Here is a 24,606-nt window from a genome sequence, read left to right as displayed (position 1 = left end):
CCTTTATTTATTTTTGAGACAGAGAGAGACAGAGCATGAACGGGGGAGGGGCAGAGAGAGAGGGAGACACAGAATCGGAAGCAGGCTCCAGGCTCTGAGCCGTCAGCCCAGAGCCCGACGCGGGGCTCGAACTCACGGACCGCGAGATCATGACCTGAGCTGAAGTCGGACGCTTAACCGACTGAGCCACCCAGGCGCCGCAAAACTGGCCTTTTGAACATAAGAGTTGCAACAGTTTTTCCCAGTCAATATGGTAGTTTAATGTGTTCTATGTAGACATTTTTTAATGTTATGCAGCTAAATTTTCGATCTATTCTTTTTGGTTTCTAAGCTTTCAAAGCTTTACTCAGACCCACCCAGTGGCTCTTAGACTGAACTAAACAGCAGGACATGGGGAGAGAGGGGATGACATGTACGCTGTTCGTTCTTTCTTCTTAATCTACACATTTATACTTTTTTTAAACTTAGCAAATAGGAATCATGTAGATTTCTGGAAAAATTCCTTGTTTTATTAAAGTTCTATTTTTCTACGGAATTCTGCTACCCGGTTTGGTGTTCTTAATGTGTACTTTCCTATACGCAAATTAGGGAGAAAATTCATCCCCTAAAGATGAAAGTAACATAGCAAAGGCTAGTTGTAGTTCGCCTCTCTCTGGGCCCACAATTGCCGCTGTAGAATACAGTCTCTGCTTAGGCAGCGCACACCCAGGACTCCTCAGAGCGGCTCAGCTGTAGCTGAAGACAACCCTGCCCTGGGGTTCCCTCCCCAACAACTGAGATTCCAACTGTACCAACTTCGAGGTGCAGGACTTTTCAAGTGATGGAGCATCTCACCTTCAGCCAGGCCGCTAGAAGCAGGGTGAGTCACACAGGGATGTTTGGGTACTGTGATAAGAAGTCAGGGGTGCCTAAAACTCTGACTTTAAAATTTCCATCTTAGTGCAATAAAAAAGAATCAAAACATCATTCCAGAGATGTGATACAGTCCTAATCTTAGCAAATTCTATACAAACAGGTTTCTTCCTTTTATTACACTCCCAAAATGAGGTTCAAACAACAGATCCTGAAAATCTTCTACTAGTTACTTCGCACTAAGGCACATTAGGGGCGCCTAGGTGGCTCAGTCGGTTAAGTGTTCAACTCTTGACTTCAGCTCAGGTTATGATCTCACAGTTCAGGAGACTGAGCCCCACGTTGGGCTCTGTGCTAACAGCTCAGAGCCCGCTTCAGATTCTCTCTCTCTCTTTCTGCCCCTCCCTGGGGTGTGTGCATATGCGTGCACTCTCTCTCTCCCAAAATAAATAAACATTTTTTTTAAAAAGCACATTATTTCTTTTTCATGTTTATTTGTTTTGAGAGAGAGAGAGAGAGAGAGAGAGAATGAGAATAAGTGGGGGAGGGGCAGAAAGAGGGGGAGAGAGAGAATCCTAAGTAGGGTCCATGCTGTCAGAGGCCAACATGGGACTCTCTCTCACAAACCAGGAGATCATGACCTGAGCCGAAATCAAGAGTCAGCTGCTTAACTGACTGAGCCACCCAGGAGCCCCAAAAGCACATCATTTCTATGTTTCTGTCCTAGGTTTTCAAAATAATGCCACTAACAAGGATTAGACCTACGTGTTTATATTTGCTGAAAAGACAGAGTAAAAGAAATTCAAAGATGGAAGGATTTAAAAGCTAACTGATTCAAAACCTCATTTTATAATAAAGAAAACAGAGTCTCAGGGAGGAACAGAAACCATGTCGGAGCCCAAACTAGAACCCATGCCTCCTGACATTTAATTCAGGTGGTCTTCCCATTTCATCACCCTGCCCGGTCATCCTGGGCTACAGCTGTTAACGGCCCTCCGAGAAGATGGGTCTTCCCCTGGGATCTGACTCTACTCTCCTAGTCGACGAAAGCCTTTTCTCAAACGATTACTACTACTTATCACTTTATCCCAGGCCAACCTTCCCACGGTTTTTGAACCGATTTGGAACCGCAGGGCACTACTTGAACATGTGAGCCAGTATACCCTAGAGATACCTCTCTAGGCCTTCCTTCAAAACTACTTCCCCTCTCATTTCTGTCTTTCTGTGCCCAGTGCCAGGTCCTATCCCGCCATCCTGTTCTTTTACCTTCTCTCAAACTTACTGCTACCTATTTATTCTCTGCTATTCTCTGCTACCTATTTATTCTGTGATGGTACTTGTCCCACACTAGACTCCAGGCCTTCTAACTGGCCAAGCCTGTGCCTAATAGGACTCCTCAAGTCCACACGTCACACAGCCCACTGACACACAGACAAGTGGATAACGGCATTCCCATGCCTCCTTTCTTATATTCATAAAGATAATGGAATAACCCAGAAATCACTCTTACACATGAAACTCTACATCAACAAACAGCCGATTCAAAGCTAGCATCCTTAAGTAATAGTATCCTCAGTAATGTTTTCCCTTAAATAGCTCAAGATTCTGGCTGATATAATATACCATACCCGTGGAAAGCACAAGTTAGAAAGATGTAAAAAGGGACAAAGTACTACCCTCTTAGTTGAGCCTAGAGCTCAGCTCTGTCCGCCACCATCCCAGCAAATGGACAAGCGATCCCAGAAGCAAGAATGAATTCTGCCCTGCAAGAACTAACCAAGATGAAAGTTTGGGAAACATACCACTTACTTGGAAACAAATTCAGAGAAACTACGCCACTGGCTACCTACCTAACCCTGCTTCGCCATCTCATAAATGTGCCTATCTAGTAATATGAAGCCAGAAAAAGAAACTTCACGTGAATTAGCAGTCTAGTTTCTGGCATTTCAAACATTTTCAGGTTTTACTCCAAGAGGGAGAAAACCAAGCTCTGTCACTGTTCACTGCATTTTCTTTTCTAGGTCCTCTTTACCTCTCCAACTTTCCTTATGACACAGATCTGCCCTGTTTGTCAGGGCAGAGGGGGGCATGTACAAGCAGGAGTTCTACATTCTAAAAACAGGTTAGAAAATACTATCGTATGATTGTATTACATAACATTATCATCATTAGGGTTTGATATGCCCTAAAATTCTAGATCTCAAGTCTTGCTGCTTGGGCATGATACTAGCTTGCCATGAAATGCACGGCAGTGAGCTCTTAGTACAAGCTCAGTGGCTTCTGGATGTGCAGTCACACGGGGCGGGGGGAACATGGGGGAGCATCTCGACCTACAGAACCACAAGCTCCTGGTCATGTGTAATCCCAAAGACACAAAGACATTCTTTGTCCCTAAGACACAGTATTCGAGGTTAGCAGACTGAAGACTAAAAGCCTCTAAGGACAGTAACCAAAAATAAATCATATCCTTAAAATTACCAACAGAGGTAAAGATGCATTGTTTCTTCATAACTGTTTCTCTATAAGCCTAATTAGCTATTTATTTTGCCAAACAGTGTAAACTGTGCCAGAATATTAGGAAGTAAATCTAAAAACTGAAAGCCACCAGGAGGGCGGGAGAAGAAACCTCATGTAAATCAAATGTCTTTCAATAAACCCTCAACCTCAAAAAGAAAAAACAAATCTCCAGGTAAATCAGGATGGTGCATCAACAATGAACATGCTATCTACAAAGGCAAATACAGAACTGAAGGATGGAAAAGTACGTGTCCTAAATTGTTCTACAATGTCTGCTACGTTGTACCCAAGCAATATGGCGTGTAAAAATCAGGTCACAGTACCGTGACATCTCTTCCCACAGTAAAGAAATCTTTCCACACCATCGTGAGTAGAGGACAGCAGGCCTATCAAGAAGTGTTTGGCACTGATGTGACTTCAGGTTCAGTCACTTAACTCCAGGGAAGAGAGCAGCCATGGTCCTGGTGATTTGGAAGATGTTCACCGCAACATTTGCCACTCACTCACTATGTGCCAGAATCTGGGTTAAATGCTTTACACGTAAATCTTAATTCTCACAGTAACTCTATGAAGGTATGTTAGTACCCCAGTTTTGAGACGGAGAAACAGATACTTATCAAGATAACCCCCCTTCCCGGGTCACACAGTTGGGGCAGAGACAGGAACCTAGGCTTCGGAGTTCCCCTGTGCCGCTCCCACACGACACTGCCGAGGGAAGCTGGTCCCCTCTAAGCACATCTGCAACAGCACCTTTGATTCCTGCCTGCTCTGCTGCTCTCCTCGCTGTTGACACTGGGAGTGACCAGGCAGAATGACTGACGCTGTGTCCAGAACTAAAGGGATGAAGAGAAGCTCTACCCCACTTGCTGGCTAAGAGGCGAGTGCCCCTCAGTGATGGAAGAAGTAAAGAAGGAGGGACATGGATCAAGTGAGGTCGAACCTAATCCAATTCAGCCACTTGGTTGACTACGGTGACCTTTTTTGCAAAGGCTTGTCACGTATTTAATAATCTTGTTCAACTAGCCTCTTTTTAAAGAGAGCCAAGAAATAGTCCCGTCCCATTCAATGTAATTAAACATTGAATGAATGGACATATTGAGAGTCTTTATCAAATTAAAAAGGTCATGAACGCTGCAATAAATGCTAAGAAGTATGAAATTAAGCTTTGCCTTGAAAGTACTCAAACCTTACTGGGTGGTTTAACAGCTCACTCCGGGCTTCTCAGCCTCAGCAACTCTGACACTTCGGGCTGGAACTTGTTTACTGGAGGGGCCGTTCTGCGCACTGCAGATACTAAGCAGCACCACTAGCCTCTACCCAGCAAATACCCACAGCATTTCCCAGTTGGGACAACTAAACCCTGCCGAATGTCCCCTGCAGAGCAAAATGTTATGAACCACTGATTTAGCTGAATAAGAAACACACTGTAAAGTTGTTTTTTTCTTTTAATTACCATGGGATCAACACCCTCCCTCACCCATGTGCCATAATCTCTCCCGGCCGGCTGACGGGATTACACAATTGTATAAAGAAAGAGAAGGAGCCATAGAGACTATGTGACTCAAAATCCTCATTGTCCAGAAAAGGAAACCAAGGCTTGGAAAGAATAAATGGATTGTCACTAACCACACGAATGCCACAGGTAATAAATTTAAAGGAATACACATTCATACAGTCCTTGGACACTTTACCTGGCAGGTCTGGTTCCCTACCTCTAAAATCGGGCACTGGACGAACAGTCCAGATAAGGGGGAAGAACGAGGCAACGGTCTGTGGGTCAGAACCCCTGAGGATGTCCAGATCCTCGATGTCTCGCACCTTTCTCCCTGCCTTGATCTATCCCACACAACGCACTACAGAAGGGCTGCCCACTTCCACGTGCCAGCGCTGTATTAGGACAGAAAGACAAGAGCAAAGAGAATTCTCGGGCTTCACGTTCTTCCCTCCTCTGGGGAAGACAGAGGGACAAGTACACAGTAGTCAGACAATGGGGCATGGGAGGGTCACCAGACCAGACTGGGGCTGGCAGGGTGGAGTGTCAACAACAACACAAAAACCCTCCTAATGCAAATAACTCCTAAGCTAAATCCTGCAGAGAGAGTAGAAGGTAGGCAGGTTGGGGGCAGCAGGAGAGAGGAAGAGAAGGTGGACGTTCCTAGACTATTTCCGCACCCTAGTTCTCTAGAAAACCATGAATTCAATATATTTGAAGGCCTACAGGCAACAGAGCCAGCAAGGGGCTGCTGTCACGGACAAGTCCAACAGTGTGAGGTAAGAGGGTCCACTGCAGCAGCAGGCAGGTGATGAAGAACTTCCGTCTACTGTGCTGAGGTACTTACACTTGATCTTGAGGACACGGGCGGTCACTGAAGGAGTTTCTGAGCAGTGAAAAGAGCTGGTCAGATCTGCACTCTTTCTCAAGTGTGCACATATTTTAAACTTTAAAAAAAAACTTCAAGATGTAAGGCAGATACAAAGGTGATTAGCATTTGCTTGTGATAGGAAAAAAAAAACAAAAAAAACAAAGAACAAACAAAAACTAAATGTCCCTCAACAGGAGTATGGTTAAATAAATCTCAGTACGTCTACACAATGAGATATTCAGCATTCCTTTAAAAGAACTAGATGATTTATATCTGCAGATATGAAAAAACCTCCAAATTACATTAACCAGAAAAACAAAGAGGTAGAACATGAAACCCACAAGGACTTTCCGGTAAGAGAGAAATAAACAAGGGACGCCTGGGTGGCTCAGTTGGTTGAGCGACTGACTTGATTTCAGCTCAAGTCATGATTTCATGGTTTGTGAGTTCCAGTCCCCCATCAGGCTCTGCACTGACAGTACGGAACCTGCTTGAGATTCTCTTCTCTGCCCCTCCTCCATGTGTACTCTCTCTCAAAATAAACAAAAGAACTTTTTTAAAAAAGAGAGAGGGATAAATACATGAATTTTCCCCTTACTCTCCCCAGTGCCCTCAACCCTACTAAAAACAGCAGTTACAGAGTTTGCTTAAAGGTAAAGACCAGGAAGGGCAAAAAGAATGAGAGGAGAAAAGCCACTAGAAAGCAGAAGGGCAGGTGCCAACAGACTTCACAGTCCCTAGAACTGACCACAGGCTTAGGAACCGGTACCAGGTCCCTCGGGAAAGGAGGGCAAAGATGCGGCTCAACTCTGGAGGCCTCGCTGAACGTGTGTTTGAGCAACAGTCATGTTTCCTGACCCCTCCCGCTCACTGCCCAGGCAGATGGCTGTCCCACCCTCCCCAGCTGAGGACCACGGGCCCATCACTAAGCCAAAATGTACAAGCTACCCTACAGGAACGCCTGAGGAGTACAGATTTGAAATGAAATTAACCAACGATAAGCAAGAGCAGGAAAAAGTGGTGGCTGCTGTGACGGGGAAACTAAAGGCAGCTCTCCTTCAAACATTTAGGCATAAAGAAGGCCACCGAGAGAGAGCCTGGACTACTTGTTGACCTGTGGCCAAAGACTGAGTAACAACTTTATGTTCACCTTTCATTACTGGCAAACAATCTTTTAGCTGCACTTTTCACACTAACAGACCAACTCACCAGAATCTATTAAAAACAAATCAATGGCCATATAGGTCAAAAGTTCTGAAGCCCCCAAAGAGGCCAAGGGATTTTAGAAACAGGCAGGAGGAATAGCAGAAGGAAGGACTGAGTTACACTGAAAGCCATGAGCTAGACCCAGGTTTTTGAACTTTAGGACAACTAACATTTTGGGCTAGAAAATTCTTTTAGAATGCTGTCCTGTGTACTGTAAGGTGTTTAGCAGCATCCCTGTCCTCTACCCCCTTAGATGCACCTTCCCCCAAGTTGTGACAACCTAAAATTTCTCTCGACAGTGCCAAATATCTCCCAAGGGGACAAAATCACCTCCAATTGAGAATCACTAGGCTAGACCCAGCATGTAGTAACGTTAACAGGAAGGTCATTGGCAAAATGAGTGTTTCTAAGAGTCAAACACCAAAATCTCAATGAGAGCCCACCTTAGTAAGGAGAACCTCTGTAGCCATTTCCCCTTTTGTAAAAGAACCTAAAACATAAACTTGGTATAACGTGGGTGCTCTCCTCTGCCTGTGGCCAATCTGGTGCTTAGGTCTCTTGTGCGGTGGGTGACTCCAGAGTCTAATGACACTAAAATAAGGCAAAATATTTTCCAGTATTATCCCAGATTATTAATGTTCTAAGAATCTCTAATCAGGTCATGCTATATCCAATTTCTCAGCCTATAAACAAACATTTCTCTGGGGCCCTCTCTCTGGCCAGCATGCATTCATTTCTTGTTAATCTGCTAAATCAAATTGTAAACTGTACTACACTACTTTCTGTAAAACAGACAAAACACATTCCAAAGTGTCTTCTGAATGGAAATTTTCCACGCGTCCTACCTTAACTGAAGGCCTCAACCCAGAAGCTTCTGTGCTTCCTGAAACCATTGCCCTGCAAATCCTGGATTCTCATTTCCTACCGTTTGGACTTAATACACCAATGAAGGAAAGCTTATTAAATCTGCCTTAAAATTAAACCTTGTCCAGCTTCTTCCTTAACTGCCTCCATTTCTATTACTGCATGAGGCTGAGCAAAATACCCCCCCCCCCATCACTTCTTTCCCAAAGCAAACAAATTATAATCTAAACTAAAAGCCCTTGTAACCACACTGTAGAAAATACAGCAAAGCTATTTACTATCAGAGGATCATTCACCGGTAGGTGTTACAGTGTAACTATCTTCTTTTACTTTGGGCAAGTAGGAATCCCTTAAGCTTATTTTTTGCACTTATACACAAAGAGTTATTTGGGGCATTTTTATAGACTCAATTGTGTCCTCTCAAAATTCCCACGTTGAAGCCCTAATCCCTGATGGGACTGTTATCTGGAGATGGGGCCTTTAAGGGGGTAACTAAGGTTAAATGAGGTCAGAGGGGCAGAGCCTTAATCTGACAGACTGGTTATCCTTATAAGAGGAAGGGACACCATGACTCACTGCTCTCTCTTTGCACACAGAGGAAAGGCCACGTAAGGACACAGTGAGAAAGTGGCTGTGTGCAAGCCAGGAAAAGGGGTCTCACCAGAAGCCAACTCTGACAGCACCTTGAACTTGAACTTCTAGCTTTCAGAACTGTGAGTAAATAGGGGCGCCTGGGTGGCTCAGTCAGTTAAGCGTCCAACTTCGGCTCAGGTCATGATCTCGCGGTCTGTGAGTTCAAGCCCTGCGTCGGGCTCTGTGCTGACAGCTCGGAGCCTGGAGCCTGTTTCAGATTCTGTGTCTCCCTCTCTCTTTGACCCTCCCCCATTCATGCTCTGTCTCTCTCTGTCTCAAAAATAAATAAACATTAAAAAAAAAAATTAAAAAAAAAAAAAGAACTGTGGGAAAATAGATTTCTGTTAAGACCCCAAGTCTGTGGTATTCTGTTACAGCAGCCAAGCTGACTCACGTAGGCATGAAATACCTACAGAAGAAAGAGATTTGTCCTCTAATGGAAGCTATCCTTAAAGTTCCTAAGCCCACCCATGTCACAAATGTATCCTTTCCTGAACATGGTGGCTACTGCTGATAAAGGGTATTAGAACATGCTTTCTTCACTGAGCCCTTATTATAGCGGACATCTCAGAATCACAGAAAGCTGAAGAGGCTTCTCCCATCCTTAAAAGAGCTTTGTCCACACCGGTGCCAAATCTTTCTGATTACAGAAACCCTTCCCTCTCTTCTGCCAAAAATAAGAACCTACTCTCAAAGAGCTGACAGACTTATGGAGATAAAAGCACCCTGAAGTTTTTCGTTTTCTGCTGGACACGCTAACAGCCAGCTGGCCTCCAGGCCGGCATGCGGTGCTTGTGGTGGCTGTTGCTGTGCTTTACTCTTAGCTACCCCACCTGTGGTTCATCTGCACACCACTGCAGCCCCCCTAAAGACCAAAACACAACACCTCTCCAGTGTCACACTATTCTCCTCTGCTGTTCATAATGACCGCAACCCAGTGGTGGAGAACGCTACCATTGTTTTTACAGTTACAGCACCTTGACGCAGCCATAAATTGATCGCAAGACTTGTCTCTTGTTCCAATACTGGTCTCAACTTCAATGTGGACAAGACCTACAAGTGAGACTCTCAGGAAAGGCAGGTTTTGAGTTTGTTGTCTGTTCTATTTTATTTTATTTTATTTTATTTTATTTTAGAGAAAGAGGGAGGGAGGGAGGGAGAGACAGAAAGAGAGAGAGAATTAATCCCAAGCAGGCTCTATGTTATCATCACAGAGCCTGCTGCAGGGCTGGATCCCACAAACCGTGAGATCATGACCTGAGCTGAAATCAAGAGTCAGTCACTTAATCGAGGGCCACCCAGGTGTCCCTTGTCTATTCCTAACAAGGGACAGTAGAAAGTTCCTTCTCCATTCTGACAACGTGGCTACCTCTCTTACCTTGACTACGGCATGCAATTCATACATCTGCAGAAATTTATTCTGATTCTTGTTATGCCTCTAAAGCTGGCTATGCCTTTGGAATTTTCATGATCCTAGACAGTAGCAGAAATAACACAAGTCTCTTACCTCAGTTAACATTTCCAACAGCCCTGGTATCAAACATTTTGCTCAGCAAAACCTCACCTCCTAGTGATGTTATGCATGGACAGTGATGATGCTGCAGTGTAAGGCAGCAATCACATCCTTTCGCCTGGCCATCCTGCCATTTTTACTCTCACTACCGAACAGTCTCCCTTCACAAAGATGCTGTCTTACTTTAAGGACAGGATCCAAATTCAAAGAAGCTCTGTTAAATACAGCAGGATCATTTTAACACCCAGGTAACATCTCAATATCACTATCCTGGCCCACTTTTGTTGTCATTCAAATACCTCTCCTTTGCCGTGTATATAAGATCCTGACAAGGCACAAGGGTTCAAAGGGGGATAATGAGAACAGTTAGGAATGACTTGTACACCCAAAATTGTCGTCAACTGTCTCACTGGCCGTGCATGCCAAATCCACTGTGTGAGAAAATCAGGACAAAGAGAACAAGCTACCATCATCCACAAGGGCCATTTGTAAACAACCAATTTTATCCAAATGAAGAAATGTGCTACACGTAAGTTAATGTGTTTTGGACTGAGTAGAAACATATTTCAGCTTTTTACTGAAACAGTTAAAAGAAGTTTTACTCCTAAATTTAGGATAGCCTTACCAATAAACAGAAGTTGGCACGCCTTAACAGACGCAAAGAAAGTATAAGAATATACACACTCTAACCAGGCGATCATTGTTCACATCACCCAGAATCAGCTGGAACAGTGGCACATCAATATAAAATATTATAATATAAGCCGGCCCATGAAAAGTCATGAGTATGAGAGACACAACTTTAATCAAAAGACCCACTACAACTTACTCCACAGAGCAGCAAAGGTGAGCTTTCTAAATCAGAAATAGTGTGGTTTCTGATCACATTTAGAATAAACTCCAGGGCCGCCTGGGTGGCTCAGTTAAGCGTCCAACTTTAGCGCAGGTCATGATCTCACAGTTCAGGAGTTTGAGCCCTGCATTGGACTCTCTGCAGTCAGCCAAGAGCCCGCTTCGGATCCTCTGGCTCCCTCTCTCTCTGCCCCTCCCCCACTCACACTTTCTCTCTCTCTCTCAAAAATAAACATTAAAATAAACTCCACAGGGCATCTGGATGGCTCAGTCAGTTAAGCATCCGACTTCGCCTCAAGTCATGACCTTGCTGTTTATAAGTTTGAGCCCTGCGTCAGGCTCTGGGCTGACAGCTCGTAGTCTGAAGCCTGCTTCAGATTCTGTCTCCTCTCTGCTCCTCTCCTGCACTCTCTCTCTCTCTCTGTCTCTGTCTCTCAAAATAGATAAACATTAAAAAAAATTTTTTTAGGGGCGCCTGGGTGGCGCAGTCGGTTAAGCGTCCGACTTCAGCCAGGTCACGATCTCGCGGTCCGTGAGTTCGAGCCCCGCGTCAGGCTCTGGGCTGATGGCTCAGAGCCTGGAGCCTGCTTCCGATTCTGTGTCTCCCTCTCTCTCTGCCCCTCCCCTGTTCATGCTCTGTCTCTCTCTGTCCCAAAAATAAATAAACGTTGAAAAGAAAAAATTTAAAAAAAAAAAAATTTTTTTAATAATAAATAAAAATAATAAACTCCAAATTCATAAAGCCTTACATCAGGACTATTGCTTCTCTGACCCCAAATTGTAGCTTCAATCATTTTCTACTCTGGCACATTACAATGCCACGAGGAAGTACACACTTAGAGAAGGCACACTGTTACGTGAGCCAAAAAGCAGGGATATGACACACTATCAGTAAACTAACCCCCTTAATATTATCAGATTAATATTACATCTAATATTTAATATTTATTAATATTAATACTAATATTAATACTTAATATTACAGAAAATGTAACACACAACTCTCCAACTATGTCATTCACTAGGAAAAATCCATTCCAGAAAGAACCAACTATGCTCCAGTAGACAGTAAGATGTAGGCCTCTAGGTCTGTAAATAAATACCGTAACTCAGCACCAGCACCATTTTAGATGTTTAACAATAACTGTCCCAATGGAACCTCCCCGGAGATCACAAATGCGTGTGTCCACTTTAACACACAATGTCTGTGAGGTTTATTCCAGAAAACCTCAAACTTACTCAGGAGCTTGTCGTATTACTCACAACAGTCACTTAGCTATAGGTTTCTAGAAAACAAATACTGAATGTAGCCAACACCACATGCAAAGTAGCTACCAGTCACACCGCCTCTTTCTGAGAGGTTCTCCAAGCACACCCATCTCCTCCTGAGAGGTTTACTCACCCGGTCATGCGGAGCCTCCAACCCTCTTTACACACACCCCCTCGCCTTTCTTTCCACCCCCATAGTAGCTAATGAGACCTCTGGTGGATGCCCCATCAGAGGGCAGCATTAAGAGGCAGGCTGACATCCCACGGAGTAGCCGGGTATAAATACTATGCCCCACCATCTGCAAATGTCCTGTACTGGGTAGTGATGAAGAGACTCCATCAAATCCTCATATGAGCTCTGGGTGTGAAACAAAGAGGAGAAAAGAATCCAAGACAACCACAAATGAAAGACACAAATAACAGCCATGAAACAGTGTAGATCGTGAGTAAGCGGAAGCCAGTCAGTCTTGGTAAAAACAGAGACAGAGTACAGCTGAGTCCCCATGATGACACCGCACTAGAGGGGCAAGGAACAAGGTGTCTGTTTGCTGAAGTGATGGTGAAACAAGTTCCTCGAGCTGCATTACATCTTATTCAACACATTCCAATTCTCTGTAAGGCCTTCTGAACTGGTTTCCTGTTCTTAATCGCCCCACGGAGCTTTTCCACCAATTGGCATGACGTAGCAGGCTCCGCTTCCTACAACACAATGCTCTTCCATTTCTCCCTCAAACCTATTCTAGTTTTCCCCACCATCCATCCAGCTGCTCAAGCCAAACACCTGCTCAAGCCAAAAACCAAAAGTAAGTTTTCTTTTTAGAAAGAAACTTATAGTGGATATTTTCAAACACTGCCAAAAATGAAGAGACTGGTACCTATCACCCGGCTTTAGGGAGTACCGACACCTTGCCAAGGATGTTTCATCTACTCTACATCACATCCCAGGATCACAGAAGTAAATCCTCGATTTTTTTTTCCCTTTCATCCCTCACAACCAACTGAGAGCAAAATCTTATTATCTCTAAACTTATCCTGAATCCATCACTATCTCATTTTCACTAATATCACCTTAGTGGAAGCCATCATTTCCCAGCTACACTACCACAACAGCTTCCTAACTGCTCTCCCTGCTTCTACTTTCAGTCCCTATTTCAACTTATCCCAAAAAGCAGCGAAGATGAATTTTAAAAGTGAGAAATCAGCTATGTGTGGTTTCCTATCACATTTACAATAACTCCAAATTCACAAAGCCTTACATGAAACCCGCCAATTTCTCTGACCCCATCTCATAGCCTCCAGTCCTGCCAAGCCACACTGGCCTTCTTTATGTCCTCCAAACTCCAAGCCCAGTCCTGCCACAGGGCCTCTGCATGAGCTGTTGCCCTGGCCTGCAATGTTCTTTGCCAGATCTTCACGTTGCTGACTCCCTGTTGTCTTTCAGACCGCAGCTTAAATGTGGCATCCTCTAAAAAGCCTTCCTAGGCCACCCAAGCTATAGTAGTCACTTGATCACTTGCCATCACATCACCATTTGAATCCCCCACATAACTCTGATTACCACCATTTGATACTTTTATCTATCTTTTTGAAAAAAATTTTCTCTCCCCATTAGAGTATAAGCTGCTAGAACAGGGACGATAAGAAGATCTACCCAATATATATGTTCATTCTTCTTTCTTCATAAAAAATTGTAATTTTGTTCAGTCATGGGCCTCAGGAGACGTTGACCCTTTATCTTCCAACTCGAGGGAATGGTATGACTGACTGAGGAAAAATCTATCCCCTGCCAGTGACTAGTTCAAAAATGAGTGTCTGGCCTTATTCTGGCCAAGAAGATACAAGCAAGGCTCACTAGAGGTTTCTGAAAACGTTGTTCCCTGCTCCTGTAAGAGTCTGTTTTCTCCCTCTGGTCATGAATGAAGAAACATGGTGCCACACTCCATCTAGAGAAAAACAATCTTTAGGATGAAGTCAGTACTGTATATGCAGAGGAGACAGAAGGAAAAAACTTAAGTCCTTGATGACATAGTTGAATCTCCTGATCAAACACCTATGAGTCCATACTACCTCTGACTTCCTTCTATATGAGCTAATGAATCTCCTTGTTATTTAAGCCAGTTTAGGTTAGATTTTCTATTACTGATAGATGAAAATACATCCAGGGACTTCCTCTACTTACTCATTGCTATACTTCCAGCATCTAGAAAAATGCCTAGATTATGATGGGCACTTAACAAATATGTGTTGAATAAGTAGAGGAGTCTAAAATAATAACTAATCAAGGAGAAAGAATCCTAAAACAGTTATTCTCCATTCAGCCTGCTTAGCTGGCTGACTTAAAGTCATTAAATCCTTAAGAAAGGTATCTACTTGGGGCGCCTGGGTGGCTCAGTCAGTTAAGCATCTGACTCTTGACCTCGGCTCAGGTCATGATCTTACAGTTTGTGAGATCAAGCCCCCCATCGGGCTCCATGCTGACAGCAGCACGAAGCCTGCTTGGGATTCTCTCTCTGTCCCTCCCTGCTAACACGTGCACATGCTCCCTCTTTCAATATAAATAAATATACCTTAAAAATAAAAATATTTGCTTAAGTACTATTAAGTAAGCATAAAGATGTCCTTGACAAAGGTTTTCAAATGTCGACCTAACACTGGAATGTGTCACCATCATTACAAAAGGAAAATGCCACTTTCAAAAAGCATGCATACATTTATAAAGACTTACAGGTTCTTGGGGTTCTGTTTCTTCCCATGCTCCCCAACCATCATCTTCCCAGCTTGTTGATTTACCTATTATTAAAAAAGATGAAAAGTGCTTACATGAAACAAAGAGCTTAACAATATTTTTAAAAACATTTCTCTAAACAGAATAGAACACCTGATATATATATATATATATAAATACATATTACATGAATATAATGTTGGCATTAAGGAAGAAAAAGGTAAACTATACAATGGCAAAATTTTGCTGTACATAATAATTAGGAAACATTCGGGCTGAATTTCCAAATCTATGTAGAACTGTGCAAGTTATTTGGATGTTAAGATACTGGATATCAAGTTTCCACATTTAAACCAAACCACAAAGGTGAATTTTAAAAATCTTTAAAATTACAAATATTTGTTGCTCAGACATGAGACAAATTAAATGCACACAGTGACAAAAAACACACCTAACATTTCACACGGATACCTTAATGTAATTTTTTTAATAAAACAAAGTATCAATGAAAAAAACTGAATTTTGAAACAAGAGGTCTATAATTTCTGATATTTTCTGACACTCTGTGATTTCCTTCACATGAGAACATTTGCTCAGATTAAAATAGGATGTTCAAGAAACACTGCAACAAGGAATTAAAATCTCAAAAAGGCATGGAGAGTATCTTTGAATTTATCTCTTATGTTATATCATAAGAGATATATCTCTTATGATATATTATATCATAAGAGATATATCTCTTATGATATATATGATATATCAGAAGAAATAAAACTATTACTTTTGAGCAACTATTTGGAGACAAACTTTTATATATGTTACCTCAAACTAAATTAAAAAACAGATAAAGTTCAAAGAAAACGTGAAAAGAGCAGGCAGTTGCATAACTATAAACTTAGGCCCCAGAATCAGATTGCCTAGGTTCACATCCTGGATCTAGGACTTACCAGCAAGTTAGCCCATATTTGCAAACTTTACTTGTCTCTGTAAAAGCATGGAAATCAGAAGTGCTTACTATCTCGTCAGATTGCTATAAGGATTTAAATCAAATAGCATACTAAAATCCTTAGTGCCTGACACATAGTAAGTTCTCAATGCTAATCATCAAGATTTAGTTATTAAAATACTACAAAATATAAACAAAATATTGTATTTAAACCAGTCAAGCTTCATATTTCTAGCAAAGAATCATTTTAAAAGATGGGACTAAACCAGATACCTAGGATGCTTATAGTGGGAAGGACGCATATATAACATTCAATTATATATAAGGTTTTAAAAGTTGCTAAACTCAATTACATATAGATGATAAGAAAGTAACAGTCTGGTACCTGGAATCATGGCTCAATTAGCTTTGTGATAATATTCTCATCTTTGGCACTGAAATACCACGTAACTACTTCCTAATTGCCAAGCACATTCCTAGCCATATTATAAGTCCTAAAGCAGCACTATCATTTGATTAACACTGCATAGCTTGTAGAAGATCTCCATATACACGTCAAATAAACAACTTAACAAATGCTCTGTTAAATACCACGTGCATGTGCCATGCCCTGTACTGGGAACAGAGAAAAATTCAAACATATTCCTTGTCCTTAGAGGATTTGTGACCCAATGCAGACAAACACATAACTATAGTACATGGTGAGTGCCGTAACAACTACTTAATATAAAAAAGAGGAGATAGTGAGAGAGATGTCACAAAATGCAGGGAGGAGTCACCGTAGGTCTTTCAAGAGCAGCCAGGAACTTTTCAAATTTACTTGAAAAAAAAAAAGGTTAACATGAGCAAAGGCAAAAAGAGGCAACTCACATATAGGGGTTATCACATAACAACTAACATATTCAGATTTCTATGTGTCTAAGTGCTTTATAGACATTAATTCACTTACACATGCCAAGGATTCTTTATCATCCCTTTACTACAATGAGAAAACCAGATCACTTAGTTTATATACCTTGACCAAGATCACAGAGCAGTAAGTGGTGGAGTGGGGTTTGAAACCAGGGCTCCTGGAGTTCTAAAGCCCACGCTCACACATATTCTGCTATACTTACTCTCTACTCTCCTATGGCTTATGAAGGAGCATAAAAACTAGGAAACATGGGGCTTACAGTTAAGGCCAAAAAGCAAGATGACATATTATTTTAAAATTTTTTTAATGTTTTATTTATTTTTGAGAGACAGAAACAGAGCATGAGCAGGGGAGGGGCAGGGAGAGAGGGACACAGAATCCAAAGCAGGCTCCAGGCTCCAAGCTGTCAGCACAGAGCCCGATGCGGGGCCCAAACTCCTAAACTGTGAGATCATGACCTGAGCCGAAGTCTGAGGCTTAACCGACTGAGCCACCTGACAGATTATTTTAAAACAGAAACATTCCTGGGGCGCCTAGGTGGCTCAGTCGGTTGAGCGTCCAACTTCGGCTCAGGTCATGATCTCGCAATCTGTGGGTTCGAGCCCGCAGCTCAGAACCTGGAGCCTGCTTCGGATTCTCTCCCTCTCTCTCTCTGCCCCTCCCCCACTCATGCTCTGTCTCTCTCTGTCTCAGAAATAAACATTAAAAAAAATTGAATGCATAAAATAGAAACATTCCGAAGGGGTGCCTGGGTGGCTCAGTCGGTTGAGCGTCCAACTTCGGCTCAGGTCACGATCTCACGGCTCACGAGTTCGAGCCCCGCATCGGGCTCTGTGCTGATGGCTCAGAGCCTGGAGCCCGTTTCCGATTCTGTGTCTCCCTCTCTGCCCCAACCCACTCGCATTCTGTCTCTGTCTCTCTCAAAAATAAATAAACATTAAAAAAAAAACAACTTAAAATAGAAACATTCCCTTGATATCAAGATTTGGACATTTTTTTCTAAATTGGAAAATTACAGTTTGTTCTTTGGCAATCTAATTCAGTTAGGCAATTTCTTTACTCTCCTAATTTTTCCATTAGACCAAAAACAATTGCCTTATTGTGGGCTGATGGCAACTAGGCCATCCCATCTACAGAGTTTTAGAAAATGCACTATTTTTCTTGTTCAAGAAAGGAAAGTACCTTGAAAAGCTTATCCCTCTAAAATCCATAATTCAATTTTAATACTGCTATAAAATGAATATATCGAAATACCACAATCTCAGAAAGACCATGTATAATTGCAAGCACATAATGGGGTCAGCTAATGGTTCACTCCCTCAGTCAGTCACTGATTCATTCAACAAACATGACATCTTTTGTGTGTTGGCCACTGTGCTAAGTGCTAGAGACACAAAAGCAAATAAGCCTTCAAAGAGCTTAGTTTGGAAATTTAAAAAAAAAAAAAAAAGCTTAGTTTGTGCACATAACTTCTGAACAAAACAATGAAAAATGTGTTATTTCTCCTCCATACTGAAATAAAAAGCACCTGACTCAATTCACAAATGACTCATACAATCAAACACAAGACAGCAGCAATTTGGATTTCCTGCCCCTGCAGAGACCTGGTATCTCTTCATAGCAGAATCAGAAACATCCAGGAAGAGAAAGACCTTGACAAATTCTTTATACGAGATATTTGTGTTCATGAAGGTTTACCCATTTCTCGAGGCCCCTGATAGAAGTTTCTATTAACAAGAGGGGAAGGGGACTTAATCAGGCATCTCCCCCTATCGTAGGAATATATTTTCTAAAGAAGTCAGAGCTTAATGGAAGGTGAAACAGAACTATTACTCAGGAAGGTCAAAGATGTTTCTGAAGGTTGGTCTAGAATCCTAAGCCTATTTATAATACTGTAAGAAAATGAATTCTGATTCTCATCAACTCAGAAGTGGAAACCGTTTTTTTTTTTTAAAGGGAGACATTTGGAAACTGGGTACTACCCTTATGGCTATTTCTACTCTGTGCCGGTGATGTAAATTTTGCAGCCTCCTGAAGTCTGCTGAAAATCATTTGATACCATTTTGCAGAGTGCTGTCTGACGGCTATTGTCAGCTGTTAAAAAGTGTTGGAATCTTGCACTTCACTGAGGTTATTTCTTATGCCCTCAAACTGTGCAAGCAGGCCAAGCACATTCTTTAAAAAAAAATGGTTTATATTAAAACAATATCTGATGAATGTCTAATCAAGTTGCCATTCAGGCGAATAATTTTGTTCAGGCAGTCTTTCCCTCTGGTAACTTTTCTATGAAGGCTGGTGTTCTACAAGTGATCCCGTAGTCAGTGTTTTTTAATTGATCCTTAATCAGAGTTGTAGATAACAAAACCAACGTATTTAATATACGTAAGAACTGTGCACTATTCAGTGTCAGTATGAAACATTACTATAGGACCTTAAGATCTATACATTCTATGTAGTCATAATGAAATAACACTAACTTTTCATTATTACTTACTATAAAGAAAAGCTAAAAATCATTCACCATGATTGTCCCTTAGAATAAATAGACAAAAATCTCCTATGGGGCAGGGTAATTTTAAAGAGACCCAAGCTGTGGTATAACTTAAGAGGTAAGCCAATTTAACAGTGTATTCTAGACAAAGGATACCAGAACATACAACTTCTTTAGGGTAGTCAGGGTCCAGTATGAAAATTCCAAACGCTCCACAATTCACCAAATCATTTAGCCATTGGCAATTACCTAGTTTGCTTACTAAGCTAAGTGGCACTCATTTTAGTCAAAGGCTACACTATGGATTATAAGGTCATTTTAAATGTTTTCCCCATTTATTAAATAAGTAGCAAACATCCAATCTTCAGAAAGCAAATCTTTAAATGACACTGTCAGCAACTGCCTATGCCTTTCATTATGCTAAAGTCTAATTCAACAAAATTGATCAGAAAATTAAGAAAATGGGATTCACATTCACTGCCTTATAAAATTAGAGTTACTGTCTCTTCTGCAGATTCCTCTCTCTTGGTAGCGCTGCAAGAGGTGAAAATAATGAATCAGGGATGACTGAAGTTCCAGGGATGGCCTCACCCTGCAAATCTGAAGCAGACCGTCCACGCATCACTCTCTGAGGAACACCGGCTTCAAAGATAAACTTTAATGCCAATCTAATCTGATCCTAATTATCCTTTTTTCCTCTGCCTGCCACCACCCTTCTATTCTCTCCAATTAGACTCTTCACTCATTGGTGGCCAGTCTTTAGCAGTGCTCTCCGATAAAAATATAGTGGGAGCCACACATTCAATTTAAAATTTAGTAGTAGCCATATTTTAAAAGTAGAAAAAAACAGGTGAAATTTTAATATGTTATGTAATATAATATGGCCAACATACCACTTCAATATGTAATCAATGTTAAATTATTCAGAAGATATTTCGCTTTTTCCCCCACACTAAATCTTCAAAATCTGATGTATATTTTACACTTAGAGCACATCTGTTCAGACGAGGCACATTTCAAGTGCTCAAAAGTTTATGTGGCTAGCAGCTACAATATGAGACAGCACAAATCTAAAACAACTATTAGGTCTCTGGTGTCAAGTTGTCTGGGTCGGATACCCAGTTTTACCCCCTAAAGAGTTATATGACCTTAGGCAATTTATGTAATCTCTTACTGTCTCATCTTCGTCTTTAGCAAAATGGAGTGAATAACTATATTTACTTCATACCGTTGTTAGAATATAGGGGCGCCTGGGTGGCTCAGTTGGTTGGGCAGCCGACTTCGGCTCAGGTCATGATCTCGCGGTCCGTGAGTTCTAGCCCCGCGTCAGGCTCTGTGCTGACAGCTCAGAGCCCGGAGCCTGCTTCATATTCTGTGTCTCCCTCTCTCTGACCCTCCCCCGTTCATGCTGTCTCTCCCTGTCTCAAAAATAAATAAACGTTAAAAAAAAAAAAAAAAAAAAGAATATAGCCAAAGCACTAGGAACAGTGCTTAGCACATAGACACTCTTAACGGCTGTTAAAATTATCATTCTCCATCCAGTGGTATTGCAAGAGTGGCTCAATATTCACAAATCAATTAACACGATACATCACATCAATACGAGAAAGGGTAAAAGCCATATCATTCCAATAGATGCAGAAAAAGCATGTGACAAAGTACAACATCTATTCATGATTAAAAACTCTCCACAAAGTAGGTTTAGAGAGACCATACCTCGACATAACAAAGGCCCTACAGAGAGAACCCAAAGCGAACATCATACTCAATGGGGAAAAAAGTGAGAACTTTTCCCCTAAGAGGATGTCCATTCTCACCATCTTTACTCACCATACTACTGGAAGTCCTAGCTACAGCAATTAGCATAATGAAATAAAGGCATCCAAACTGGTAAGGAAAAAGTAAAACTCTATTTGCAATTGACATGATACCATATATAGAAAACCTGAAAGACTCCACCAAAAAAGGACTACAACTGATAAATGAATTTCAGTATATTGATACAAAAATCAATATACAGAAATCTGTTGCATTTCTATATACTAATAATGAAGCAGCCAAAAGAGCAATTAAAGAAACAATCCTATTTAGGGGCACCTGGGTGGTTCAGTCGGTTAAGCGTCTGACCTCAGCTTAGGTTTGTGAGCTTGAGACCCACGTTGGGCTCTGTGCTGACAGCTCAGAGCCTGGAGACTGCTTTAGATTCTGTGTCTCCCTTGCTCTCTCCCTCCCTCCCTCAAAAATAAACATTAAAAAAAGTTTTTAAAAAATCCTATTTACAATTGCATCAAAAATAATAAGATACCTAGGAATAAACTTAACCAAGGAGGTGAAAGACCTGTACTTTGAAAACACTGATAAAAGAAACTGAAGATGACACAAAGAGAAAGATATTCCACGTGCATGAATTAGAAAAACAAATATTGTTAAAATGTCCATACTAGACGAAACAACCTACACATTTAATGCAATCCCTATCAAAATACCAACGGCATTTTTCACAAGAACTAGAACAATCCTAAAATGTGTGTGGAACTACAAAAGACGGTGAATAGCCAAAGCAATCTTGAAAAAGAAAAACAAAACATGAGGTATCACAATCTCAAATTTCAAGATACACTACAAAGCTGTACTAGGGACACCTGGGTGGCTCAGACAGTAAAGCATCCAACTCTTGATCGGCTCTTCGCTGACAGCCCGGAGCCTGCTTGGGATCCTCTCCCTCTCTCCTGCTCACTCGCTCTCTCAAAATAAATAAAATAAACATTAAAAAAAAAAAAAAGGCATACTACAAAGCTGTAGTAATCAAAAGAGTATGATACTGGCACAAAAATAGACCTATAGGTCAACAGAACAGAATAGAGAGGCCAGAAATAAACCCACAATCACATGATAAACTAATATTCAACAAAGAAGCCAAGAATATACAACGGGAGATAGACACTCTTCAACAAATAGTGTTGGGAAAACTGGACAGCTACATGCAAAAGAATGACACTGGACCACTTCCTCACACCATACACAAAAATAAATTCAAAATGGACTGAAGACCTAAATGTGAGACCTGACACCATAGAAATCCTAGGAGAGAGCACACACAGTAATTTCTCTGACACTGGCCAAAGCAACATTTTTCTAGATATGTCTCCTGAGGCAAGGGAAACAAAAAGCAAAAACAAACAGTTGGGACGGCATCAAAATAAAAAGTTTCTGCAGAGCAAAGCAAACAAAACTAAAAGCCAACCTACTGAATGGGAGAAGATATTTGCAAATGACACATCTAATAAAGGGCTAGTATCCAAGATATATAAGGAACTTAGACAATTCAACACAAAACAAATAATCCAATTAAAAATGGGCAGAAGACATGAGCAGGTATTTCTCCAAAGAAAACATACAGATGGTCAACAGATACATAAAAAGATGCTCAACATCACTCCTCATCAGGGAAATGCAAATCAAAACCACAATGAGATATCACTTCATACCTGTCCAAACAGCTAAAATCAAAAACACAAGAACAGCAAGTGTTGGTGAGGATGTGGAGAAAAAGGAACCCTCACGCACGACTGGTGAAAATGTAAATGGATGCGGCCACTGTTGAGAACAGTATAGAGGTTCCTCAAACAATTAAAAATAGAATTACCTTATGACCCAGTAATTCCACTACTGGGTATTTACCCAAAGAATATTAAAATACTAATTCAAAGGGATACATGAACCCCTATGTTTACTGCAGCATTACTTACAATAGTCAAATTATGGAAGCAGCCAAGTGTCCATCAATAGATGACTGATAAAAAGGCGGTATACATACACGATGGAATATTACTCAGCCATAAAAAGAATGAAATCTTGCCATTTGCCACAACATGGATGGATCTAGAGGGTGTAACGTTAAACGAAGTCAGTCAGTCGGAGAAAGACAAATACCATATGCTTTCACTCATATGCGAAATTTATGAAACAAAACAAGCAAAGGGGGAAAAAATGAGACAAACCCCAAGAAACTACAGAGAACTGATGGTTAGCAGAGGAGAGGTGGAGAGATGGGGGGGATGGGGGAGATCATAGGAGATGAGGATTAAGGAGATGTACAGAATTGCTTATTCATTATATTATACACTTAAACCTAATATAATACTGTATGTTAATTACACTGGAATTAAAAATAATAAAAATACACTTACCTGGAAAAAAACTTTTTTCAAAATGGCAAATAGTGCCTACTGAAAAAAATCTAAAATAGATCATGGAACTCTTACCCTCGTCTTGCTACTTTCATGCTGAGATTCACGTACCAGATGTTGCTCCTAAAGCAATAATTTTACAACTATATTACATCAGCATAGCCTCCGTCTATAAGCCAAATATTTCAAAGGCTCATGTTTTAACTGGGTTTTCCCACTTCATTTCCCGAGCAACCTACTGAAAAACTGGCATTTCCAAGTACATGAGACAGTTCTGCTTAGTTTTGAATGTTTTAATTTGGGTGGGGGAGGTGAGCTCCTGTCTGGAGAGGTGAGCTTTCTTTAAACTTTCACACTCTTAGCCAATTTCCCTTAAAATTCACTGAAAAGCAAGGACTATGCTGAGGATTTTGATTCTTTGCAAAAGTTTGCCAGCTTAAAATATTTTGTTAGTCTACTTCATTTGATGACATTACCCTTCATTCCTGCTTTCATACCACATCTTGAATCATTCTTGTTCTCTACATTAAAAAAAAATTTCATAAGCTGATCTCTTTTGTCTCCACAACTTATATAATGTGGAGAGAAATAAAAACAAGTAAGATGAAGTAATAATAATAGTAACAAAAAGCAACTACCTCTTCAGTGATTAGTAACTTGACTTTTCAATCCTAAAGTTTTTTATACCCGTCACTGAAGATGACTATTTTGAACTGTCTAAAGGGGTTGATAACATCAGCACAAACTGATGTTCTTATCCTGATCAAGTTCAACACTTTGCCTGAATGAATAAAACCAGTGACTTCAAAATGTAAAATGTAACTACATCTCCTTCTGGAGAGAATTTATCCCCGAAGAGATCAGATTATACTAGTATAAAAGAACTGTTCAGTCTCTCATTTGATAAATGATATAGTTATTGACACAGAGAAAACACATTTTAATTCAAACATGAAAAATTATAGATTTTTTTAGGGGTACTCCCAGTGAATGAATTATTCTACCAACAAAAGCTCAAATAAGAAATTCAACTTTTGCTTTCTGTAGCTCTTTTTAATTCCAAAAATACCTTAGTCTGATTTGCTTCTGAACAGTCTGTCCTCATAAACTGAGTGTATGTTTTTCATATAACAAGAACCTGAAGCTAGAAAGGAAACTGAATCCTGAAGCGGGCAATTAATTTGGCAGTATTTGCTTTCTCCAATATGAGCATGTCAAGATCAAAACCTAATGAGAAACTGAAATCATTAAATGTTAGAAAAAGAAAAACTT

At 41.0% G+C, this 24,606-nt stretch overlaps 1 protein-coding gene across 5 annotated transcripts in view; it reads right to left on the bottom strand.

The window, feature by feature from the left end:
- The window catches only part of RAB3GAP2 (RAB3 GTPase activating non-catalytic protein subunit 2), a 102,455-nt gene that overhangs the window by 66,114 nt on the left and 11,735 nt on the right, over positions 1-24,606 (bottom strand). For all 5 annotated transcript variants that reach the window (XR_015246423.1, XM_086694713.1, XM_086694715.1 and 2 more), the window contains exon 2: positions 14,795-14,859. Coding sequence is in view for 4 of the 5 variants with exons in the window: in XM_086694713.1 (XP_086550839.1) it covers positions 14,795-14,859 (65 nt within the window). In the remaining variant the exon portion in view is untranslated. The remainder of the gene's footprint in view (positions 1-14,794; positions 14,860-24,606) is intronic.

This window comes from Puma concolor, chromosome E4 (genome assembly GCF_028749965.1).
Source record: "Puma concolor isolate L17-30 chromosome E4, mPumCon1.1.hap2, whole genome shotgun sequence".
Taxonomy (NCBI): Eukaryota; Metazoa; Chordata; class Mammalia; order Carnivora; family Felidae; genus Puma; species Puma concolor.
Note: the sequence above shows the minus strand (reverse complement) of the source record. Positions and strands in the feature narration are given on the sequence as shown.